Source organism: Physcomitrium patens, chromosome 24 (genome assembly GCF_059467195.1).
Source record: "Physcomitrium patens ecotype Gransden chromosome 24, ASM5946719v1, whole genome shotgun sequence".
In the NCBI taxonomy this organism is placed as follows: domain Eukaryota; kingdom Viridiplantae; phylum Streptophyta; class Bryopsida; order Funariales; family Funariaceae; genus Physcomitrium; species Physcomitrium patens.
Genome location: NC_143433.1, coordinates 10,630,571 through 10,653,135, shown reverse-complemented (window position 1 = coordinate 10,653,135; position 22,565 = coordinate 10,630,571). Strand labels below are relative to the sequence as shown.

The window sequence follows — 22,565 nt, the reverse complement described above, 5'->3', positions numbered from 1 at the left end:
GTTAAGATAGAGTGGGTTGCTTTATCATTCCCCTTTTATTATTATTACTATTATTATTATTTCTCTTTATTCTAAATTTAAATAAGGTACCTATATCTTTCTTTCTTTTTTAATTGTGTTATGGATGTTTGTAGTGATTTTTGACATAGTTTGTAAAATTTATGAAAAAACAATACTTCTCATGTCTCATAGGAAAAAAAATATATTCCATGTCATCTTTTCCTCCCACAACTTTCTAGCTGATTTTACTTAGTATATAGCCAATTAAGAGAAGCTTCTCAATTTAAGCCTATCATAAGACTTGGAAGTTGTGATTACTATCTTCTTTTCTAAGCATAAAGACCCTTTACATCATGATCAAGTCTCCAAGCATTAAGCATTGGCATAGTAATATAATTGTCCTTTCTCCAAAGATAGGATAAAGTTTGACTCATGATATATTTTGAAGTTGGTTTTTAAATGTTGAAATCATATTGAAGAAGATTTTTAACATCAAACTTTGTATTAGCTTGAAATTTAATTATGCTTTATTAGTAGAGTGAAATGGTTTTAAACAATTACACTTGTGAGGTTTAGTTGTTTTAGAGAAAAATTAGCAAGAAAATGGCAAATAACATAAATTCAAGATTGTGATTTGTATGCAAAGTATAAAATAATATTTTATTTGTTTGTTTAGGGATATTTGATTAAGAAAGTAAATAGACAAAGAGACATCAACAATGTTCATGCATTTTGACTCTTTCAACATGGTTCAATTAAGTATTTGTCATGTAATTTTTATTTTTTTAGTGTTACGTAATAATTTTAGAGATGTATTCCTTGTATTTTGAAATACCAGAAGCTAATGCATGCTTTGGGTAACAATGTCTTCAAACATCTTTTTCAATTTGGTGTCATTTTTGAGAAGAGACATTATTCAATTGATAGTCTTCTGATATGATTGATGACTTTTGTGAAAGTTGCCAACATACATGCAGGGGGAGGACACAGGGCTGTACTCTAGTATGTTTTGCAAGTCTTTCCAACCTGGTTTTAGCCCTAAAAGATGTGTGAAAAAAGCTTATGTGAGAAAAATCAATACTGGTTGGCACGTGGAAGTGACACATTCTCTTACTTTTGAAAAGGAGGATGAATTCATCCTACGAAGAATTGTTTCGTAATTCTACACAAGTGTACATAGTTTTGAGGAACCTGCACAAGTGAAGGCATCTTCTATTTCCTCTGCTGCTTTGAATGGATCTTATAAGCTATTGCGAGCTAGAGTATAATACTCTTCCGTGATATTCTGCATTCAATGCAATCCCTATATCTTTCAGTTCACATTCAGGACAAAGATTACCACTCGTAGGCGAGTATCTTTGAGATGGTTTTCGGAATCATCCGTACAAAGAAGACATGCACTGCATCGGTCCAACGCAGTTGATAAGCCCCATCTCCAGTCCACGCTTCTTTGCAGGTATAGTTTACAGATATTCCGGATCATTCTTCAGACCTTCTGGAACAGATTGAATATCACAGAACTCAAAGGAGGTGAGGGCAGTAAATAAGATTTTCAATGGGACAATGTACCGTCTTGCTTGGTTGCATTTTCCTTGCTAGGTTCAGAGGCAATAGTTCCTTTCTGTGCTCCTCCGGAAGATTTGAGTTTCTCAACCTGCTTCTTAAGGAAAGCAAGTCGCAACTTTTCCCTTTTCTTCTCGGCTTCCTTTTGCCGCCTTAGCTTCAAATCATTAGCTTTTTCACGAGCTTCTTTCGTTTCTATGTTCACCTCCCTGCACGTAAATAAACGTTTGCAATAAAAATCAACGTTAAAGCCAACACCTAAAGCTTAGGATTGAAAACGACTGAAACAACATAGTTGTAGCACCGTTTCCACTTAGAAACTTGAGAAAGTAAACTCACAAGTAATCACATTCTTCATGTACGTATGAATGTATACGTCGGTATAAATAATCAAAAGTCGATTGGTTTTACAGAGCAAAATAGAAAATCCTAAGCCGTTCCTAATAAATGGCCTGTACAAACATACAATATAAAGACTGAAGTTTACTCTACCACGATGCTCCGAAAGCATGCGAGGGATATGAAGCAGAATCATTGACAGATACCTCAGAAGAAGAAGGATAAAGCAATTCATACCTAATGAGTTGCTTCTGCTCATGGCTTAAACCTGTTGATTTTCCCAATCCCCAACCCACACCCGACATCGGTTTCGCTTCTGACGTGCCCGCATCAACTCCTGAAGTTTCAAAGCTTTCTCTTGAGTCATGTTTAGAATCCCCTAGCCGCTCCCTCTCTATTTCCAGAGCTTCATCACTCAGAGACCCTTTGCGAAGGAAATCGACACTGTACTTCTCCTTCTCTTCCTCATCGGGTAGTTCGCCCCTTGTAAGCTTGTCATAAAGCTCAGCTTTTTTCTCTAGAGCAGCGTAGCTATCAACCCCATCTTTAGACGCTTTCAACTGAAGCTTATCTCTGCATCGTAAGCCATGCCAAAACATAATGAGATCCACGTATCGTAGACGAGCATCAGCTACTTCCCTCAGATACCAGTTCATGCGACCCCCACCTCAATCACAAATCCTAGCACACAACAGTAGAAAAAATAAATACATTGTTCGATACTCGTTACCAAGCTAAAGCATAATGCGGAATGCTAAGAATAGTGAATTCTACCTCTATACAAAGAAAGCAAAGTCTGTACTGCACATGTGTCAAAGCATCTACTATTCTTTATAACCTTAACCGTAGTAGAGAATTCCTCCAGACAGGAACTCAATTATCTTTGATACGGACAAATTCACAAAGAAAAGAAAAGAAAAAAAAAAGAAAAAAAAAGAAGAAGGAAAAAGACACAAAAAACAGAAGAAATCAAACAAACAAGCAAAAAAAAAACAGGAATACAGGGTGAAAGGACAAGCAAACCTGGAAGCCCGATCCTCAACTCCAGAGTTCTTCTTCGACAACACATCAACCTTCTTTTTAGGTCGGAACACATCCGGGTCAACTCCAAGCACCTTGGCTCGCTTCACATCTTCCTGCGTCCGATATAGTTGCGCCCGCAGCTCTACAATCGACGAAGGTCCCACTCCTTCTATCACCCGCTGCTTTTTGGGCATAACAGCGGACTCTGTGAGCCATCCCAGAGAGTCCACTCGACTCGTGTCCCGCTCCCTCTTCTCCTTGCCATCTTCCATAATTAAAATCTCTAAAAACTAAAAAACTTCAGCCAAGACACATTCAGCCAAAACACAGAATCCTTCTTTCCACAAGACAATTCACTTGATTCACACAACCTCTGCTCCAAATTCAAGGCTCCCGAAAAACATTGACGACAACAATTCGACGCTGGTATTCGCAAGCCAGAAACTAAACCCTAATTTAGAAATGAATGAATGTTATACTCGTAGTGTTATCATTCGTTGATCTTCATTTTTCATCATGAGAACGTGGCAGCATCGGAATCAATTTCAAATCGCAACAGTAAAATCCTAGCCCTAATTTTGAGGTTAACTCTTCCGCAGTATATATTTCGCTAGCTGGATCAGAGCGTCACGGACGAGCGTCGGTTCCTGATTCTGTCACTCGATTTGTAGCGTTCTCTCTTCAAACTCTGAGTTGTTAATTTCCTGTTTGTAATGTGCCCGTATGAATAGACCTTGTCGATTGATTTCAGTACGATTGATAATCTTCTGTTTGGTTTCGCGAGTTCGACAGGAGGACCTAGCTGATGCACCTCAACGTGCCAGATTGTGGCAAACTTGGTGAAAATACCTTATATGCACACGACCTAAAGCGTCTTCCAATTTTCTCCTGCGACTTACCTTTGGTTACGCTGTGTGTGCATCAGCTAAAGGAGAAGAGAATGTAGATGAAGCAATGATATATAGGTAATAGCATGACCCTCGAGGCGACTGTCTGTTTCACGCATAGGGTCTCAGTTTTTCGAATTATGATGTAGACGACTAGAAGAATGGGAAAGTCTTGTCTGTGTTGGTAGTGTAATGAAATATTCCCTGTGTCTCTAAGATGCTTCCAGTGTCAGGTTTCCGAGCTTGGGCCCTGTGTATTCTTTAACCGCGTCTATGACGATATCTTTTGCAAACAGTCTGATTTGCTGTACGCAATGAACTTACACAAGTTGTAGTCATATCCTGAGATTGCGGTTACACTACCTAGAGCATAAGGGCCCTCTGCTCGGTCCGTCTCTACCGTCGCCTCATGAGGCGTACGTGGTTAGAGCTAGATACGTGTCCTAGCTAATTGCTATCGCACGATGAATGAAGTCAGGAGAATTCTCGAAAATGAGTTGATATTTGCTTTTGTAGGTACTTTGTAACATGTTGTCCATGAATATTGCCTGCAAGTTGTTAGTACAGGCTTGGAGAGGTACACTATTCGCTATGAGACCTGTGAATACTCCCTTTCATCTGCAAAAACGTCTCTGCTAACGTCATTTTATTCCTTAAACCTAACGAAAGATCATTGAAGTCTCATCCGTGAGAAGTTAGAAACCAGACTATGATGATATTGGTTGCATTGTACATTAATGTCATAATTGACTTGGGACGGAAGGAGAATTAAAAGAAATAATGCCCTCATTAAGTGACGTCGAGGAAAGCGGTTGCATATGCACACATCTCGGAAAAACGACGCAGGTTTATCATACTCTGTGAGCAGATGGTGTAAAATCTAAAAGTACTCAATAATTCCATTTGGTCCGATGAGTCGTCATCAATAGCCCCTCTTCGTGGTTACATCATCACGAAAGTGCAAATTTCTCTAGCATGTACATAGAATCTGATATAAAATAGAGCACTTCTGTGCCCCCTGGTAGCAGTGGAGATACTGAAATGTTAAAGAAAGACTGTCCTTTCCAGATGACGATATTAACAATGAGAAGGTGAACTGCTTAACAATCCAAAATCTCAATAAGAATCAATAAAATAATCCATTGAGTCGATCTACACCTCCAATGCGTTACACAGCTGCAGGTTTGGGTTGCTTCTTCTCGCTGGAATTGCTGGACGGGATTTCTGTATACTCGGACAGGATGGCTCGGAACTCATTTCCTGCGAGTGTCTCCTTCTCCAGAAGAACTTCTACAATCTTATCTATGGCTGCACGGTTGTTCTTAATGTGGTCTACCGCAATTTGGTAAGCTTCGTCAGAAATTTGCTTCACAGCACGATCAATATCCTCCGCCAGCTTCTCAGACATCTGGTTGCGCGCCAAAATGCGCATTATCATGTCGCCTCCTTGAGCCGAGGGATCCATCAGCGCCCAGGGACCGAGGTTGGACATGCCAAAGACGGTCACCATTTGCTTAGCCATGGAGGACACTTGTTGCAAGTCGCTGGAAGCCCCAGTTGTCACTTCGGCGTCGCCGAAAATGACTTCCTCGGCAGCGCGTCCACCTAGAGCACCAACAATGCGAGCGAAGATTTGTTGTTTGGAGACGAGAGTAGGATCTTCCCCAGGGATGAACCAGGTGAGACCGCGAGCTTGACCCCTCGGGATGAGAGTCACCTTTTGCACTGCATCGTGGCCTGGGGTTAAAGTTCTGCGTCGCAAATATAACTGATTAGTTTGCAACCCTGCCGAACCAGGGATATCAATTTGGACAATAGATGCATGTATTGTGAAGAAATTACCCGCAGACAGCATGGCCAACCTCATGGTAGGCTACGAGGCTCTTCGACTTGCTGTCGGTCATGACGGTTCCCTCCATGCCTGCCGAAGACGAACTTACTTTAAGAAAAGAATTTTAGCAGAAAAGAACCGCTTCAAGATGTACAGCAGATTCGAGGTGAAATCGATCTAGCAGGAGAGTTCTATGTACCTGCCACAATTCTGTCTATGGAATCATCGATTTCCCTGGCAGAGATGGCTGTCTTTCCCCTTCTTCCCGTCAATATTGCTGCTTCATTTAGAAGATTGGCTAGGTCAGCACCACTGAAGCCTGGAGTGCGCATGGCAACGAGCTCAATAGAGACGTCCTCCTCGAATTTCTTATTACTTGCGTGTACTCTTAGAATCTCAGTCCTACCCTTCACGTCAGGCACATCCACTGTAACCTGAACAGAATACTCGTAAATGTTACCAACAAATTAGGAGATCCAATTCCCGATTCTAGTGGCATCACGAAAAAATTCGAAAGCATCAATCTGTAACAGAGGGCAAAGCTACAAGAGGTTTATGTAAAAAGTCAGAATGTTCTTGACCTGGCGATCGAATCGACCTGGTCGCAGCAAAGCTGAATCAAGAATATCAGCTCTGTTGGTGGCAGCAACAACAATAACACCTGTGTTACCCTCAAATCCATCCATTTCTGTGAGAAGCTGGTTCAAGGTCTGCTCTCGCTCATCACTACCGCCACCAATGCCAGTGCCCCTTTGCCGACCAACGGCATCTATTTCGTCAACAAACACAATGCAAGGGGCGTTTGCTTTGGCTTTCTTAAAGAGGTCTCGCACTCGGGAAGCGCCCACTCCCACGAACATTTCGACGAATTCAGAACCTGGAACCGCCATCCATCAATTAGACACTTATCCGGACGAATCATGCATTTCTCATTGACATATTTAGAGAGTAAAGTATCCTCAAAGTCGGACAAAACTTAGCAACCCTCACCAGAGACTGCGAAGAACGGAACTCCGGCCTCTCCAGCGATTGCTTTGGCCAAGAGAGTCTTTCCAGTTCCGGGAGGGCCAACAAGCAACACGCCCTTGGGGATTTTGGCACCAACTGAGGTGAACCGCTCCGGCCTCTTGAGAAACTCCACAACTTCCATGAAATCCTGCTTGGCCTCATCCACACCAGCTACATCAGCGAAGGTGATACCTGTGTTTGGCTCCATTTGAAACTTGTCCTTCGATTTTCCAAATGCGAGGTGGCCGCCAGATCCACTTCCTCCGATTCCTTCTTGCCTACGGTTGAGGAAAAACAAGGCACCCAACACGATGAGAGGAAACGCCAAGTTGCTCAAGATGTTTAAAACCGAGTTTTCTGGATCTTCCTGGGCGTTGTGTGCGGCGAAGTCGATGTTCTTAGCTCGGAATTTCGCTAGAAGCTCTTGGCTTGTTCCCGGGAGCTGAACTCTAACTCGCTGAATGCGATTCCTACGCTCCGGAGAGGCGGCTTCAACAAGAGCGATGGTGCCATTCTCGTAGAGATCTACTTTCTTCACAAGTCCTTGATCAACATACTCCAGAAACCGTGAGTAAGACAAACGGGGGGATGTATCTCCAGCCTCCTCCTCCGCTGCTTTTGCGGATTGAGCCCCACAGATAGGAAAGAGAATTCCTATCGCTCCGAGAGCTCCCTTCATCATCAGTGCTCTTCTGTTCTGGGCAACATGCTCGCCCAAGTTCTCAGATTCCTCCGCGTGCAAGGACGCTCTTATGACAGTCGTTGCGGAAACTTTACGAGGAGGAGGGAGGAAGGGGATCACTCTTAGCCCGGCCAATTCTTTAGTGAAGGCAATACTAGAAGCGGGTAGCAGCTTCGACATCCCAGTTGCGATCGCCATAGCTGCTCCCTTGGATCTCCTGCACTACTAATGTAAGCCAATTCCGAGTTTGAAAAAACGATGTCAAATCATCTCATAATCAAATTACAACAATTTGAGAACAAAACGACTTCGTATCAAAATACAGGCAACATCAAACTGGAAAGGATGACGCTTGCGATTAAAATGCTGCCGCAGATTACTTAAAACAAATCCCATCACCAAAACATGCAAACCATTGTTGGGAGTGGACAGGGGAAAATTTCCCATCGTACAATTACGACGTACTGCTGTGAAACATGCATCTCGTAGATCCCCTCAAAACATCCCACCAATCCACTACCAAGCACCACTTACGACTGCTTCTAAGTTTGATGATACGCAAACCCTGGTCTCCGCACAATTCAGTTCCACTCCCGGTGGAGGATCACAATCACTTGTTTAAAAACAGCACTCAAACCACGCACGATACATCTGTGTGCAAGGAGAGTAATCCTCCTGATCCAATCACACCCCCTGATAAATTCACCAAAATTCCAGCGCACTTGCGAGAGAATTCACACAACACAGAGAGACAGACTCACCAGTTCAACAACAGAGCCAGCTCCACACACGGAAACCCAGAGTTCCAGACAAAAGGGTGAAGAGAAACAGCATCTCATGATATACTCACCGCAGTCGTGTTCACAGTTTTGGCAACACGCAAAGGGCTGCAAATCGGTCGCGGAGGAAATCCGGCGAGCTGCGACGTCGAACTGGCTGCGCAAACTTTCGGGGCCGTCCGTTTGAAAAAGCGAGGCATGGAGGGAAACGAACGCGAGCCCAGTTGGCGTGACTTGGTTGGTAAGAGGGGAAAGTGCTGACATGGAGGAGTATTCCCCACCCTGGCAAATTTCCTAGTTGGCACGGAGGGTCTCGACCAATCAGGGGGCAGCCCGTGCAGCTGAAGTGACTTAGAAGGAATTCCAAAGTTCTTTGGACTGACTGGTATGATATTGTGAAGGGGGGCGGGGGGTGGGGGGGGTTTGAAGACGTGCCAAGGTTACCCACACTAAATGAATGATATTCCCCCTTTGCAAAAAAAATTGGTTTACACTCTTGGAATCTTCGGTTTTATTAGTAGTCTTTCTATTATTGGCCTCATCTACGTGGCCCACACGTGGATAAAGTTTGCAAAATAGTGTGGAATCAATAACTTACACAATTTTCTGTAAGTCTAGGGAGTAGGCTTAATTGTGGGTTTTTCTTTTGTCCACTCTTCCCCTTTCAGTAGATGTAACAATTGCTTAAAATAGCCCAGAAAAAGAAAAAATCTTTTGTTAAATGAATTGTGTTTGTCTAACAACATACTGGACATGCTGAAAATGATTCAATATCAGACATCCATTGTAAAATTTATAAGCTCTGAAATACATGGACAACACATTCTGTTACATAATTATATCTCCAAAAATGTCATCTTACATTTCATTGTTTGCACTAATTAACTCTAAAATTCCTTAAAAGAATCATGTGTCAGGGATGCCTTTTTAAGCTGTGCCATCAACTTAACAAAATGTACAATTCTGAATTTCTTTTTTCTTTTTATTTTATTTATTTATTTCTTTTTCTCACTTTTGTAAATGCTTTCTAATTCTGTCTATCATCTCCTTTCAAATTTCAATGGGTCTTGAGTGCAAACCCTCAGATCTTCTATCATTCTCATACTCAAAATTGAGTAGATATGACCTTCTAGACAAAACTTGGATGTACTTTGAAACAATTTATGTATAAAATTATCCCAATCTTCACACCAATTTGCAACACATTCGTACCTAAAACTCTTTGTTAAAGTTCTTTCTGTCGATGTTGCAAGTATATTTAAAGACTTATGTAATCAAATAATACAAGTAACATTTGCATAATATAACAGAAGAAGACCCTTAAGCAGTTACTTTTACCTCGAAATCATTCCAGTTCCTTCTTTTATTTCTTCAAAAAAATTTGGTGCCAAAATTCTCTAATTATTTTTTTTATTTTTAACCATGTATTAGCTAGAATATTAATGAAAGAAACCTTGTTTAATAAATATATGTAATTACCTATTTGAGTGATTAATAAATTCACACATATGTTTAAGTTTTAATTAGTTGGAATTCTACATTATGATATAATTGTGAAATCTTCTGTGAATTTCAATATATATATATATATATATATATATATATATATGTATATTTTAAATCAAAAGAACAAGTCATATTAAGTTTATATTGGTTCTAGTTTTTTGTCCATTTCAATGGTCCACAATATTAAAACATATTAACATCTCATATATTTTTTAAAGAAATATTTGTAATATTTTAAGATACTAAAATTTTATTTCTTTGAGATTTAATTTGATATTATATATATATATATATATATATATATATATATATATATATAGCACAACAGAAAATTTTATATGATTTTAATTTAATATTTTGAACATGACATAGGAAAAATATTTTTATAAATATTTAACTTCACATTTCAATTAGTCTAATTCTTAGGAATTCATAAATTACTAATATTATTTAAAATAATTCTAATGTTTATAATTCCACTAAGAATTACTAATTTTTAATAAAAATTAGTTTTTAAAAATATGTATAATACTATTTAAAATATTACACGATTTAGATTCATTCATATTATACATTTAAAATTAACATGCTATCAAAGTTTTTGTTTCAGAAATTATTATCAGTTCAAAGGACCTGTAAATAAAACCTAAATTATTTTAAATTAAATATTATACATTTACCATAATATTTATTAAACGTGTTTAAAGAGAAATTATTTAATTAAATTTAAATTAATTCTTAGAAAAGTTATTACCATAAAAAATAATTTATACTATAGATATTTTTTAATTAATTTTATTTAGGCATGATATTTTCTTGTTTTTATTTATACAATTGATTTTACTCCACAATTTTGAGTTTTATTCTTTATTTAGTTTTATAGTTAGTTTATGATGATTTTATTTATTTTCTAAAAATTTGGACATCAAAACTACCTAAGAGCATACAATGAATATTTAGTCTTTAATTTTATAATAAATAAATAATAATAATAAAATTGAAAAGAAAAGAAGTTCAATATTAAGTTTGATATAATAGATTATTTTTACTCATGTGATACACAAGCCTTTCTGTATAATTACAACATTATTTAAATACATCATTTTAATCTTATATTTAACTTTCTAAATTACAGCATCTTCTAAATTATTTTTATGATATTAGATTATCAAATTATCTATTTTAAATTTTAAAAAATTAAAAAATTAACACTTTGTAAACAAAAAAATAAATAACTCATATATCCTCTTTGTTGGTCTGGATTTCAGTTGTTGACTAGGAAATCCAACAACAAGCCAGACCAACAAAGAGGATAGATGAGTTTTTTTTTTTTTTTTTTTTTTTTTTTTTGTCTTAACATACGGTTACAATGAAGAAGCTTGAGATTATCATTCATACATAAACGACTGAAAATCTGGTGAAAAACTCTTCTAGGCTTCAATACCACTATATTCAAGTGAAATGAAATTAGGGCCCATAACCTTATTACAATCCCCCTCATTGTTGCAAGAAAATAAATATTAATAAAAAGGCTTGTGTGTGCATATGAGTACATTTACGTATGAACAACTCATATATATATATATATATATATATATATATAATAGTTTAGAGAGATAAACCAACAAAATAAACAAGAAGAAACAATAAACACCTTTGATTGGTTGCATGTTTTATTGTTTTTGTTAAAAGTGAAGCAAAAATGAAGCAACAACTCAACTTTTGATCAATGAGAGATCAAAATCTACTTATTGTTGCTGTAGATTGCTAGTCACAAGTGTGGAGCTCGGAAGCTCTCAATTGTAATTTTTAGTAAATATTTTTTTACTAAAATATATATAGGTGCATATATATATATATATATATATATATATTCACACCAAGAACAATGGAATTTTGAATTTTAGAAAACTTGAAAGCAAAAACTTTTGTGTTAAGACTTTTTATGGCTTGTGTTCAAATGTTAAAATGTTATTCATAAAATAATAATAATAAAAAAAATCATCATATCTCACAGTGAAAAGGGTATAAAAAAGGATCACTCGGAAATTAGAGTACAACAGTTTACAATGTAAAAATAAAATAAAAACACATGTGATATTTATAGGCATTTGCATAAGGACATGCATATTATGTATATAGTGCCTGGTTTATAGAAAAATTTGAATATATTTTGGGGTATTTTTTTCGTGCAATTTTTTTGACTATTGCTTTGTACAGTGGCCATGAAATTCATGGCATAGGCACATTAAATGATCTCCATCATCCTTTTATTAGAATTTATAATGGAAGACAATTGATATCTTTAATTCACGTGGTTCAATCAACATCTAGTGTAGATTCTAATGTAAGGTACCTAACTAACATATTCATGTATTTTTTTTTAAAATCATACTTTAATCTCCGTTCTATTATTCATTATTTACAACAACATGAATGAAGGCCTCACTCGCGTACCCAACTCGTCTTCAAATATGCAACAGATTTTTGAAACCACAGCCAAATCATTAACCACCTAAACTTGGAAATTTCACTCAGAATCATCACACTTTCCAAGAGTCTTTCTGTTTCTCTCAAAAGATGCTTGTCATACCAAAAAAAACATTAAAAGAACTCCAAAATCCCTCTCAACAAACAAACAAACAAAAAAAGTAGGGAAAAACTTCGCTTTTCTATCACTGTGCAAAAATTAGCATATAGGAGGTTGTTTGGATCTTCCATAAAATAATAGCAACATATCTGAACACAATATTCTTCCCAAAGATCACACTCTCTCTCGCTCTGCCAGAATATGAAGTTTTTCTTATAAAATATAAGGAATGAATGAAAGGGTTTTGCCACCAGATAGATGTGGGTGGGTGGGTGTGATGTACGAGGAGTAGGTGGGGCCTTTGATTGCGGTGCCGACGATAGCCTTTGTCGGCCAGGTGACCGCGTTGAAGAAAGCTGCAGCGGGGTTTCAATCCTAGTGGTACTAGTGCTACAGTGCTACTATGTCCTAATGCAACGCCGGTCTTTGATTGATGGAGCCATCGACAGTCAAGCCGGTGCTCCCAGCTCGCCGAGATCCAGATTCGGATGGATATTTCATAGACGCCTCCTCCGCGAATGCAGTCTCTGCGGTGGCATGGATTAAGATCTCTTGGGAAAGGACTTGTAAGAGATGTCAGAATGAGGACAATGCACAATTGACAGCAGATTGAGAAATGCTTTGAATAGATCAAACATTCTCACAGGGTTGGGGGGTGCAGTCACAGTGTGAACTCCTGGAGTCTCATATACTGCTTGCTGCACACACGGATTTAAACGGTTATTGCATTGTACACGGAGCTATGCCCTTCAAACTAATTGACCCCACCTCAAGACGTGTGATGTTGAAGAGTACACGAAAAGTTTGAAGAGTTGGGTCCGCAATCAACTGTTTCATTGGATGAGCAAATAGGAAGCGAACACAGATCTAGAGAAGCACATACACACTGGTATTGTACAAAACTGGCACGCCTACTCGAAATTTCTGCACCAGATACTCTGATTGAAAACTAAACTTGTATCCTTCCTACAGGAGCTGGCTCTGATAGAATTACACCTATTCACACGACCGCCTGGGGTTGTTGCCCTCCTCGGCACCCTCCTCGTGGATCAGAGGTAGCTTCGAATTCAACACCCCATAAGCCAAAGAGGCCCCTAGAACAGTATCCTTCATGTCGTTGTCGTCGTCGTAGTCGTCGTCGTCACCATAAAATGTAAAGCTTCTGGATCGTTTGCTTACTTGTACAGCTTAATCCACGAACTACAACAGAGAATCTGCCGACAGCTTCGGTGCATCATCGTGTGTAGTTAGAGAGATTGATGAGGCGAATGCGTGTCAGGAGATGGGCGAGAAGAATACCCTCGGCGGATTAGCATTTGCTAGAACTGTGAACCTTCATATGTCTGACCATATGCCCAATCCGAAGGCGCCACATTTCTGGAGACTACACTCTCGCCATCGCTGGTCATGACCATGAAGGAGAGTCTCTGACCGCTCACGTTCACGGAGCTCTGCCATATCTGGCCAAAGTTCCGGATCATGGCCACCAACTTCGTCTTAGACCCCTGAATGAACACAGTTTGGACGTCCCCCATACCACCCACGTTGGTGACGAGCACGAGGTTCATAAATTTGTGTCCGCTCATAGTGAAGCGGATGCCGCCTGTCCTCACGCACGAAGCTCTGGGAAACAAAATTCGTAATGATTTCAGAACAAAGTAGCACGCATAAGAAACTCGCAACAGTCGATGAGCGAATGGAGGTGGTAGTGATCACATACCTTCGGTATAAGATAGGCACAATGCCAACTCTGTAAGAAGCAATTTGTTGAAATGCCGGCATGGCCATGTCGAAATGGTGCAGCGGGAGGTTACACCAGCCGCCGTTGCCTTCAGGCAGGGAAGGATTAGGAGGACAGAAGTTGGTCACGGTAACTTGAATTGCGGGGGTGCCAGGTTGGCACTCGGATGCGCTACCAGCGCACTTAACCTGGTAACAAGCGCCGCAAGCAAGGCCTCGGTCGAAGATAGCGGAGCTTGTGGCAACCGTGTTGGTGCCATAGCCAGTGCTGTACAGATCTCCGTAGCCACATGCACCTCCTACAAGCCAAATTGGCAAGATCGATGAGCATTGAATAACCTGGTCGTGATCTAATTTTTACAGAAACAAAAGCAACTCTCGGTCATTATGCATTCGAGCTGAATGAGGTGTGGCACCGTCAACCCTTCCAAGTACCTGTCGTTCCACCGGCGTCGCTGCCGCCATAGAACGTAGCACGAGCCTCGTTCCACTCGCTCAGAGAACAAGCATCCCGAACCATCAAGAACGCCATAACCATCACCGCAATGTGAGCTACGTACCTCGTCATCTGTCTGCACACAAGAACGCAATTCAACTCCATACCTCAGACCAAACCTAACCCACCTAAAAAACACACACACACACACACACAAAATCCAACACACGACAACACATATCCACGACACCTTCCCTAGCTCCAACACCTCACTAACTACAAAAACACAGAAACCAACCTCACATCAAGCCTCCTTCTCCTTCTCCTTCCCATTCTCCCATACTCCCATTCACACATCCCCCATATGCAAGAACAACAAATTTCTCCCTTACAAAATTCTCCCTTCACACCGGTGTTGACAATGTGGGTGCTGTAGCTCTCTCTCTCCTCCTCCACACAACAAACACACACAGTCTGTCCTCACACACGCGGCTGAAGCAACAAAAGTGGCAGTTTTGTGAGAGAGAGTGAAATCAGAGGCAGGGATGGGGATTGAATGAAGCCAGAGCAAGCAAAGGAATGGGGCTGAGTCCAACTCTGGTTTTATTATAAAAATGAGAGAGAATCCATGGCAAGCTGCAGGCACTCAGGCAGGGCACCATCTTTGCACAGAGAAGCAAGCCTAGATCAGCGAGGACGGACGGGCAGCCTGGCCCATATTGATTTCCCCTCTTTTGCCCGGATTCCACATCCCCACCACAACAAACAAACTAACTAACAAACACAACACAACACAACTAACGTCATGTCTTCTTCTTCTATTTGAGTGTGTGTTTATGGGTATTTATTATTATTATTATTATGCTATGTATGAGAAGAAAAAAGATCATGCTAATTGTGAACGTATGTATGTCTGTAGGTATGTAAGTATGGTACCACTGTGGGTTGCTGAATTTTGCTGCGGATGATGAACATTTGTACATTGAATTGATTAATGTATTGTATTGAGAGGGGAGATCGTGAGTTTTAAATCATGGTGTGTTGCAAAATGCTCTCTCCCTCGCTCTCTCTCTCTCACGAAGGAAAGGAAGGAAGAAAGGAAAGTTGTCTGTCGTTGTGTAAGTGTTGCTGTAGGTTGTGTTTTGGAGCTATTGGTAAAGTTTTATATATAGAATATAAAATATAAATATAAAATAAAAGGGACGTTCTGACTTTAAACGGTGATTGATGAACTGGTCAGAGCTTTTAATATTTATTATCGTCATTTTAATTGTAATAATTCAAGAAATGATCCATATTCTTAGTTTATTTTTAGGGAAACAATAAGATATTATTGAGTTTGTTTTTTAAGTTTTATTTAATCTTTTGTGGTGACACGTGTAATATTTTTATTTATTATATTCTGATTTATTGCATGTTTTTTGGCTCTTAAAATTCCATTATATAATATAATAAAGTTCACTTACTTGTCCTTACAAAGGTGGCAAACAGTAGCTTGTGGACATCAATTAATTGTTGTTGGTATTATACTCATCAATTTTGAAATGTAATGATATATATATATATACATAGTTTAATTGGCTTGTGAGCTAAGAAAAATTTGTAAGTTTTAGTAACAGTGTTGTCAAAAACCAGATTTGAAATCATTACTTTAATACAAGAGCACATAGTATGTTACAATGCTGATATGATTTAGGGTAGAATCAGTTAATTTTTTTTATAGTAAACCAAAACGTTAAATTTGGATTTGCAAAATAAACAAAACAAGAGCCACATATCTTAAAAATTTAGCAATTTTTACAAGAACCCGTGAAATCTCTATTTAAAGGAACATTTGTTTTAGTACTCACAACAAAACATTTCCATCTTTGAAACCTTCACCTTTGGAAATAAAGATTTAAAGGAAAATTTGAACCTTTTAATTAAAAGTACATTTATGCACACATTATTAGTACAATACATACAATGATTATAGTAAAACAAATTTTAAACTTAAAGTTTAAATACTGATAACACTAGTAGAGATTATCATGACGATGAATGGAGGTGTAAAAATGATGTTGAAAAGATGTTTTTGAGATTGAGTGATAGTACATAATAGTTTACTCGCTGTGAAATGATTTGGACTAGAATTAATGTTTATCAATTTCATAATCAATGGCAAAGGGATTTACACAAATATCGTACTTTATGTTTTTCCTTTTTTCTTTTTATTGAGAAAATAATTAATGAGTATCAATTAAATTGTCCTTGAAGAAGATTTTCATATATATATATATATATATATATATAGCTTATGTCATAAAGACAAATAAATACAATTCTTATATTTAAGTTTTTAGAAGTAAGTTTTGTGGATATTTATTTATAAATCATTAGAATTTGAATAGGAGCACATCACATTGTAACCGCAATTTATTGAGAGAAATATTATGTGTGTATATATATATATATATATATATATATCCAAACATATTGTAAATCTTATAACATTAATGATATGTGTAGCCTGATAGGCTAAATGTATCATACACAGGCAATCACTAATGTTTTTAAAATTGTAATTTGTTTTAAAATATGCCAATTGACTTTTGTCGTATAATAGTGAATTTGAAAAAAATGATGATGATAGAAAAAGATTATGTGATTTTCGCATGTGTTTCAATAATTATGAAGTATTTCCAATCCACTTTCTCAATTTGATTCATTAATTGATTAGTTTGGTAATTCCCCTCAAAATGTTCAATTTGATTAAAGAAAAATGATGCATTGCCCAAAATCTCAAGTGATGATTATTTTGAAAATTTTAAAATAATAGGATCCAATTTTGAAATATTTTTAGTTTATGTACGTATACAGCTTAATAAATTTCTAAATTCAAGTTAAAGATATTGAGTGTAGATTTAATTGTTGAGTCTTTTAAAAAATATGAATTATTATAGTTGTAATATCGAATTCAAATTTTATATTAATGTAATTAAAAGGAAACAATTATAAAGATTTTTTTCATTCACTATTTTTGTTTGTTTGTTTGTTTGTTTGTTTGTTTTTTTTAATATAAATTTATGCAAAATATTAGTAATGTTGATTGTTGAAGGTGAACATGTGTATGTAATTAGAAGTCACTTGCACAGTGTTTTTTAATTGATGTGAAACAGAAACACGAGCAGGTACACTCTATCTCATTTATGTCGAAACAATTGTTATGTAGTAAAATAGGATCATTTCAGATTGTTTGAGGAAATCCTTCCACATTAGTTTATTTCTTGATAATACTGCTATTGAAAGATTTCTTCACAGCTACTGGAAAATCATGTTTAATTTATGTATTATTTTATGCTTATAAGTAATAATAACATATCAATATATAATGTGCAATGTATATTTATTAATTTTGAATTTAAACTAAAATAATTGAAGCCTATCCAAATTAAAATAGAAATTAAGCTCTTAATGGCAAAAATTCATTAATAAAAAGTAATCAGAAAGTTGTAATGCTTCAAACCATTTCAATATTCTTATCAGATGTGTAGAATTTTAAATAAAATATTAAATATTAAAAAGTATTGAAGTAATTTTTTTCTAAAAAAAAAAAGAAAAGAAAAAGATTATGCGTTGTTACAACAACTTCCATCTTATTGTCACGTGATGTGGCATCAGGTGCCAAATTCCTTTGGATGTATGTGATTTAATTTGGTTTAGTGGTTTTTCCATCCATTTAGTTTTTCCCATTAGTTGACTTGAGAGTGTGTTGTTATTCTTGCCAAGTCACACTCTCAAAAAAAATTGATTGATTTGAAAAATATTGCACAAAAATGACATGTAGCAGATGGAGGTTGTATTAGGAGTTGCAAAAATTGTGGTGGCATTAAAAACACTCTTTATATATATATATATATATATATATATATACACACATATAAATAAAATAAAATTGGTTGTTTAATTCATATTTTAAGTTTAATAATCATGTAATACTTTCTGCAAACCATTAAAAAAAATTCATTAGCTAATTTTTTAATTTAATATTACAAAAGAGGACATTTAATTTATTTTTTTAGGAATTGGTATTAAAAAAATTAATTTTTATACTCCATACATCCTAAATTCCGAAGAAATCTCAGTAAAATAGGTCAACTTTATATTGATCACAATATATATATATATATATATATATATATACACACACAATAATCAATGAACTGTTAACTATTTAAATACTTTACAAGTTAAAAAATCGAAACCTTTATAAGCGGGAAGGCAATCAACCCAAATGATTTTAACTTAAAATCAACTAGTGATAATCATTTTAATTTTATCAATAAAGAACTAAAAAGCATTATCAACTATATCCAAGGGAGTTAACCACACTTTTACACACTAGAACAACTCAAGAATAAAAATTGTGCACTTGAAATTACATGCTGTTACGAACATACATTTAAGACAAACATAACTGTTCATTTTTATTGAAGATATTATGGAATTATGTTTCCCCAAAAACAGTTTCCTATTTTCCAATCAAACATCAACAGTAAACAATCAAGTTTTGAAACAAAATCCAACAAACAAAGTTGTGACTCCAAGAGAATGCATCAAAATCTGCAACACCATTACTCACAATAACAAGAGACAATGCTTGCAAACTGAGCATGGAACTATTAACATATAAAATGCACACATGAGGTTTATGAAATGAAGGGAGAGAATGATTCCCTCATTCAATTGTCATGTGCACTTTGTAGGCCCAACTGTAACCCATTAACACAATTCACCTAACCTCTAGTTCGTGAAACCCTAAACTTGGCCCAGGTCATTTCACTGTGAATCAATCACTGGTTGTTTCCATACCATTCCTGGTCACCATAGATGGAGAAAAACCAAGCAGGTAACAAAAACTAGCTTCACAATCTAGTTTTGCAGTGCATCGCATTTGCTGTAGTTAAGCTCATGAGTTGCTGCTAGTCTCGCAATTGCAGCTTCATTATAGTCCTCGGCACTGGCAGAGCTGGTAAAGCATGAAAGGCTCGCAGGTTATGCTCTTGTGTCCATATGCGGACTGGGTCTGCTCATACTTCTGCGAATTCTTTGTGCATGCTTCGAGAGCAGCTAACCCTAACCCTAAACTACTGCTTCATTTATGTTGATGTGAGGGATGTGAATGCGCTGATCGAATGTTGATTTGATTTTACGTGGGTTTAGGTATTTACGTGGGCGATGGAGTTGAGTGGGGCGAATGAATTTGTTTGTTGTCATGTCGACGTAACGAAGGCCACGCTTCATAGACAACCATCCTTCGTTGGCTTGAAATTGGAGACATGGAGCGTAATTGGAATTGAAAAGTTTCCAGTAATCGAAGGCGGAGTTTTCAAGATTTATTGTTTTGACAGTTCGTTATCGGGATACGATTTCATTCCAACAATGTGTCTTGGAGTGCGAGGAGGGCCGGCTTTATATGGACATTAGAGGATGTTACATTTGAAGTATTATTTGCAGGAAGTTCGACACAGTCAAGTTCAATACATACGGGACCGGTAAGCAGGGGCCCTTTCACGCTCCTCGGCAATCAGTCCCTGTTTTTGGAAATGCTCCCGGCTCAATTGGCCTTTTTTTCGGATAGAGTTTATGATTTGAAATTTAGACCTGCCTAAAAACCTGTTTCAAATTGTTTGTTTGTTTATTTCTCTTAACAAGTTCGCGCTTAACGATCTTAAGCCGTAGTTTAACACAATCTAATGTGGTTGAGATTCCACAGCGTCCTCTACCGTTCAGCATGTGAATCCAAAACAATCATAGAATGACATTTGTGATGTCGGTGCTTAGCAATTTGAGTGTATTGTAATCGTGGAAACGGAACCACCTTCTCCACCCAATTGCAGTAGATCTCACAGCCACCACAAGTTTAATGTCCATAAGAAACGAAGATCCTAGAATTGAGTCTTTCCAATCCTACCCTAGCTAGACCAGGTATCTGATAGAAGCATTGGAATGTTGCAGGTCCTTGACGTGCGTTTCTGTCAATACTCTGACATGAAGCTTACATGTAACTATCATACACAGCCATCTGCCCGGCGAGGTTGGATCGACAGACTGGTAAGGTTCATGTGTTGATGGCTGTGTATGATGAATCTGGGTCTTATCTCTCATACGTCACTTTGGTATGCTCAAGGATAGAGATTACTGGATACAAAGGGCGATGCCAGAACAGGAGTACCAAAGAATGTGGCTTTCCCCATTCAATTTCTTCACAAGACAGAGTTCAATTTCCAACTTGTGATTTTCAACTGGAGAGGCTGTTTTCAGAAGTTTGTCGAGAATTCTGTACCCAAAAACGCAAGAAAACCAGGACTGGAAAATTACGTGCTCGAGCTATCACGACTTATTTTGTACTGAAGCGTTGTCCGTCAGTCTCCACCATCGGTACTAGCCTTTCATCCAGCTTTTTCAATAGCGTAATACCTTCCACCATTTCACTTCCACAAATAATGCATGAAACCACAGTCGCAGTCGCCGTCTGCAAAGAATCATATCACAAGAGATCAAGTGTTGCAGTTGTACCGCAGCAAGATGTGTCGTAAACATGTGAAGAATGTGTACCCCTAGTGTATGAACGTAGAAAATGATCTGGTTGAAGCTAGTGAAAAGTTTACTTGTACTAGGGATACCATGGGAGATAGCTTTCATCAAATGATGCTACGTCACACATCAAAATCCTCGAATGAATGCAGACATCCCCTGATAGTATTTACATTGATGTATTTTGATTTGGTCTCAGATGCTCATAACTCTCAATTACATGGCAATCTCGCTGTTGTGTCATGTCAATGTCTGGCTGAGTATTAGTTCTCGCCCCCGTAGATGTTAAAAGAACAGACGAGCTCATGATTCCCTTATTGCCCCCCTCAAAACCAAATGAAATGTAAAAACATACACACACAAATACATACATTACATCTAAAAATATTTGCAAGGTAACACCATAATCAACACCACTTGCTCAGATTCGATTACAATTGTGAAAGCAAAGTCGAAGTTGAGCAAGTGGGTGCAACATTCAGGTGCTCAATTCCATCAGCTGCAATTAGTCATCAAGGTCACAGCCGCATGAACCTGTGTTTACAATTCCTATCTTGAAATAATAGTAGCGTTCATATTGTAGTAGAGTTTCAGTGGCATGTAGTGCTTCATTTGATGGTTGCTAGGACTCCTTCAACTCAATGTTTCGGCAATACAATCAGGTCTAGTTGTCGAATGTGAGTGAAACTCTTCAACAATGCTATTTTGTTTTTAGAGTACACACGCAATGGAGCTTCAGAGACAACCGAACTGAGTGGTGATGGCCGTCATGTTAACAATGTGCCTCGTCTTTTGGATCATGCTCTCCTCGTTTCTTCACGCGCAAGGTAATGGGTCTCGCTTGAAAGGTAATAGAATGGTTGTTCATGAGTTATCAACAGTTCAACATGAGTCACTGGCGCTCAAAACAGTCACAGAGGTCACTCATTTATCACCACTCACACTCCCGACTTCACGATTGAAAACTAGGCCATCGTCTGTCAATTTCATTTGCAACTGGGTCCTTCTCAAATTCGCCAAGGTGTACAAAACACTGAAGAATGAGCATCTGGGTTAACACAGCGATGACTTGGCAAAAAGAAGGCTTGGCTTCAAAATGAATGAAATGGAATTTGTAGGTTCACCATTGTTGAACATACTTTATTCACACACATGAAATCCGGCTACCACGCTGCGTCTACTATTCGAATGACAAGTAGAGGACTACATGTTGTAAAACTGCTGAATAGATTTTCCCGAGTTGTGAACGTAAAGTTACGCAAAACTGGCAACCTCTAAACGCATATAGACTTATGTGAGGCATTAGCTCTAAACAGTAAAATAGAGGGTATATGGTAACAAAGGTGCTCGAAGTTATTGACTTGACATACTACTCACTACAGCTGTATAATATCACCTTGAATACCAACAGAAACTGGACGTTTTGGTTCAGCAACCGGTTTAATATCATCGCTCATGACCAGCAGACGCAGACTTGATAAAAAAGTGTTTTGACTGGATTTCATTTCATTGTCACTGTCATGCTTCGCAAATATTACTGTGAAGTTGCCATTGTTGGTCTGATTGGCCCTACAGATCAGTTGAGCCTGATCTTCAGAAGGGGAC

General features: G+C 37.7%; 3 protein-coding genes and 1 long non-coding RNA gene across 13 annotated transcripts; 1 reads left to right on the top strand and 3 right to left on the bottom strand.

Moving 5' to 3' along the window:
• Window positions 1-1,105: 1,105 nt before the first annotated feature.
• LOC112276762 (uncharacterized protein At4g18257) lies at window positions 1,106-3,358 on the bottom strand. The gene is made up of 3 exons (XM_024508424.3): window positions 2,926-3,358; window positions 2,140-2,475; window positions 1,106-1,772 (listed from the first exon to the last, which is right to left on the bottom strand). Exons 1-3 carry the CDS (start codon window positions 3,195-3,197, stop codon window positions 1,553-1,555), a joined length of 828 nt encoding a protein of 275 aa, XP_024364192.1. The 5' UTR covers window positions 3,198-3,358; the 3' UTR covers window positions 1,106-1,552.
• A 1,328-nt stretch (window positions 3,359-4,686) lies between these two features.
• LOC112276759 (ATP-dependent zinc metalloprotease FTSH 2, chloroplastic) lies at window positions 4,687-8,325 on the bottom strand. 6 transcript variants are annotated; one of them, XM_024508418.3, is made up of 6 exons: window positions 8,184-8,325; window positions 6,634-7,555; window positions 6,225-6,520; window positions 5,843-6,077; window positions 5,655-5,733; window positions 4,687-5,563 (listed from the first exon to the last, which is right to left on the bottom strand). In XM_024508418.3, the coding sequence occupies exons 1-6, from the start codon at window positions 8,310-8,312 to the stop codon at window positions 4,981-4,983; spliced, it is 2,244 nt and encodes a 747-aa protein (XP_024364186.1). In that variant the 5' UTR covers window positions 8,313-8,325; the 3' UTR covers window positions 4,687-4,980. The 6 variants fall into 6 exon arrangements, with proteins under 6 accessions (XP_024364186.1, XP_024364190.1, XP_024364191.1 ...); XM_024508422.3 differs by having other exon boundaries at window positions 6,634-7,550; window positions 8,184-8,284; XM_024508423.3 differs by having other exon boundaries at window positions 6,634-7,558; window positions 8,184-8,266.
• A 3,972-nt stretch (window positions 8,326-12,297) lies between these two features.
• Window positions 12,298-15,167, bottom strand: LOC112276452 (expansin-A15). 4 transcript variants are annotated; one of them, XR_016500578.1, is made up of 6 exons: window positions 14,777-14,959; window positions 14,384-14,520; window positions 13,929-14,247; window positions 13,205-13,831; window positions 12,853-12,906; window positions 12,298-12,735 (listed from the first exon to the last, which is right to left on the bottom strand). XR_016500578.1 is itself a non-coding variant. In XM_024507787.3 (4 exons), exons 2-4 carry the CDS (start codon window positions 14,514-14,516, stop codon window positions 13,528-13,530), a joined length of 756 nt encoding a protein of 251 aa, XP_024363555.1. In that variant the 5' UTR covers window positions 14,517-14,520; window positions 14,777-15,167; the 3' UTR covers window positions 13,012-13,527. The 4 variants fall into 4 exon arrangements, 2 of the variants coding, with proteins under 2 accessions (XP_024363555.1, XP_024363554.1); XR_016500577.1 differs by having other exon boundaries at window positions 12,298-12,906; window positions 14,683-14,817; XM_024507787.3 differs by lacking the exons at window positions 12,298-12,735; window positions 12,853-12,906 and having other exon boundaries at window positions 13,012-13,831; window positions 14,777-15,167.
• A 3,644-nt stretch (window positions 15,168-18,811) lies between these two features.
• LOC149986430 (uncharacterized) lies at window positions 18,812-21,155 on the top strand. 2 transcript variants are annotated; one of them, XR_016500693.1, is made up of 3 exons: window positions 18,812-19,272; window positions 19,587-19,918; window positions 20,382-21,155. It is a non-coding gene; the product is annotated as an uncharacterized LOC149986430 (long non-coding RNA). The 2 variants fall into 2 exon arrangements; XR_016500692.1 differs by lacking the exon at window positions 18,812-19,272 and adding an exon at window positions 19,282-19,417.
• The last annotated feature ends 1,410 nt before the right edge of the window (window positions 21,156-22,565 follow it).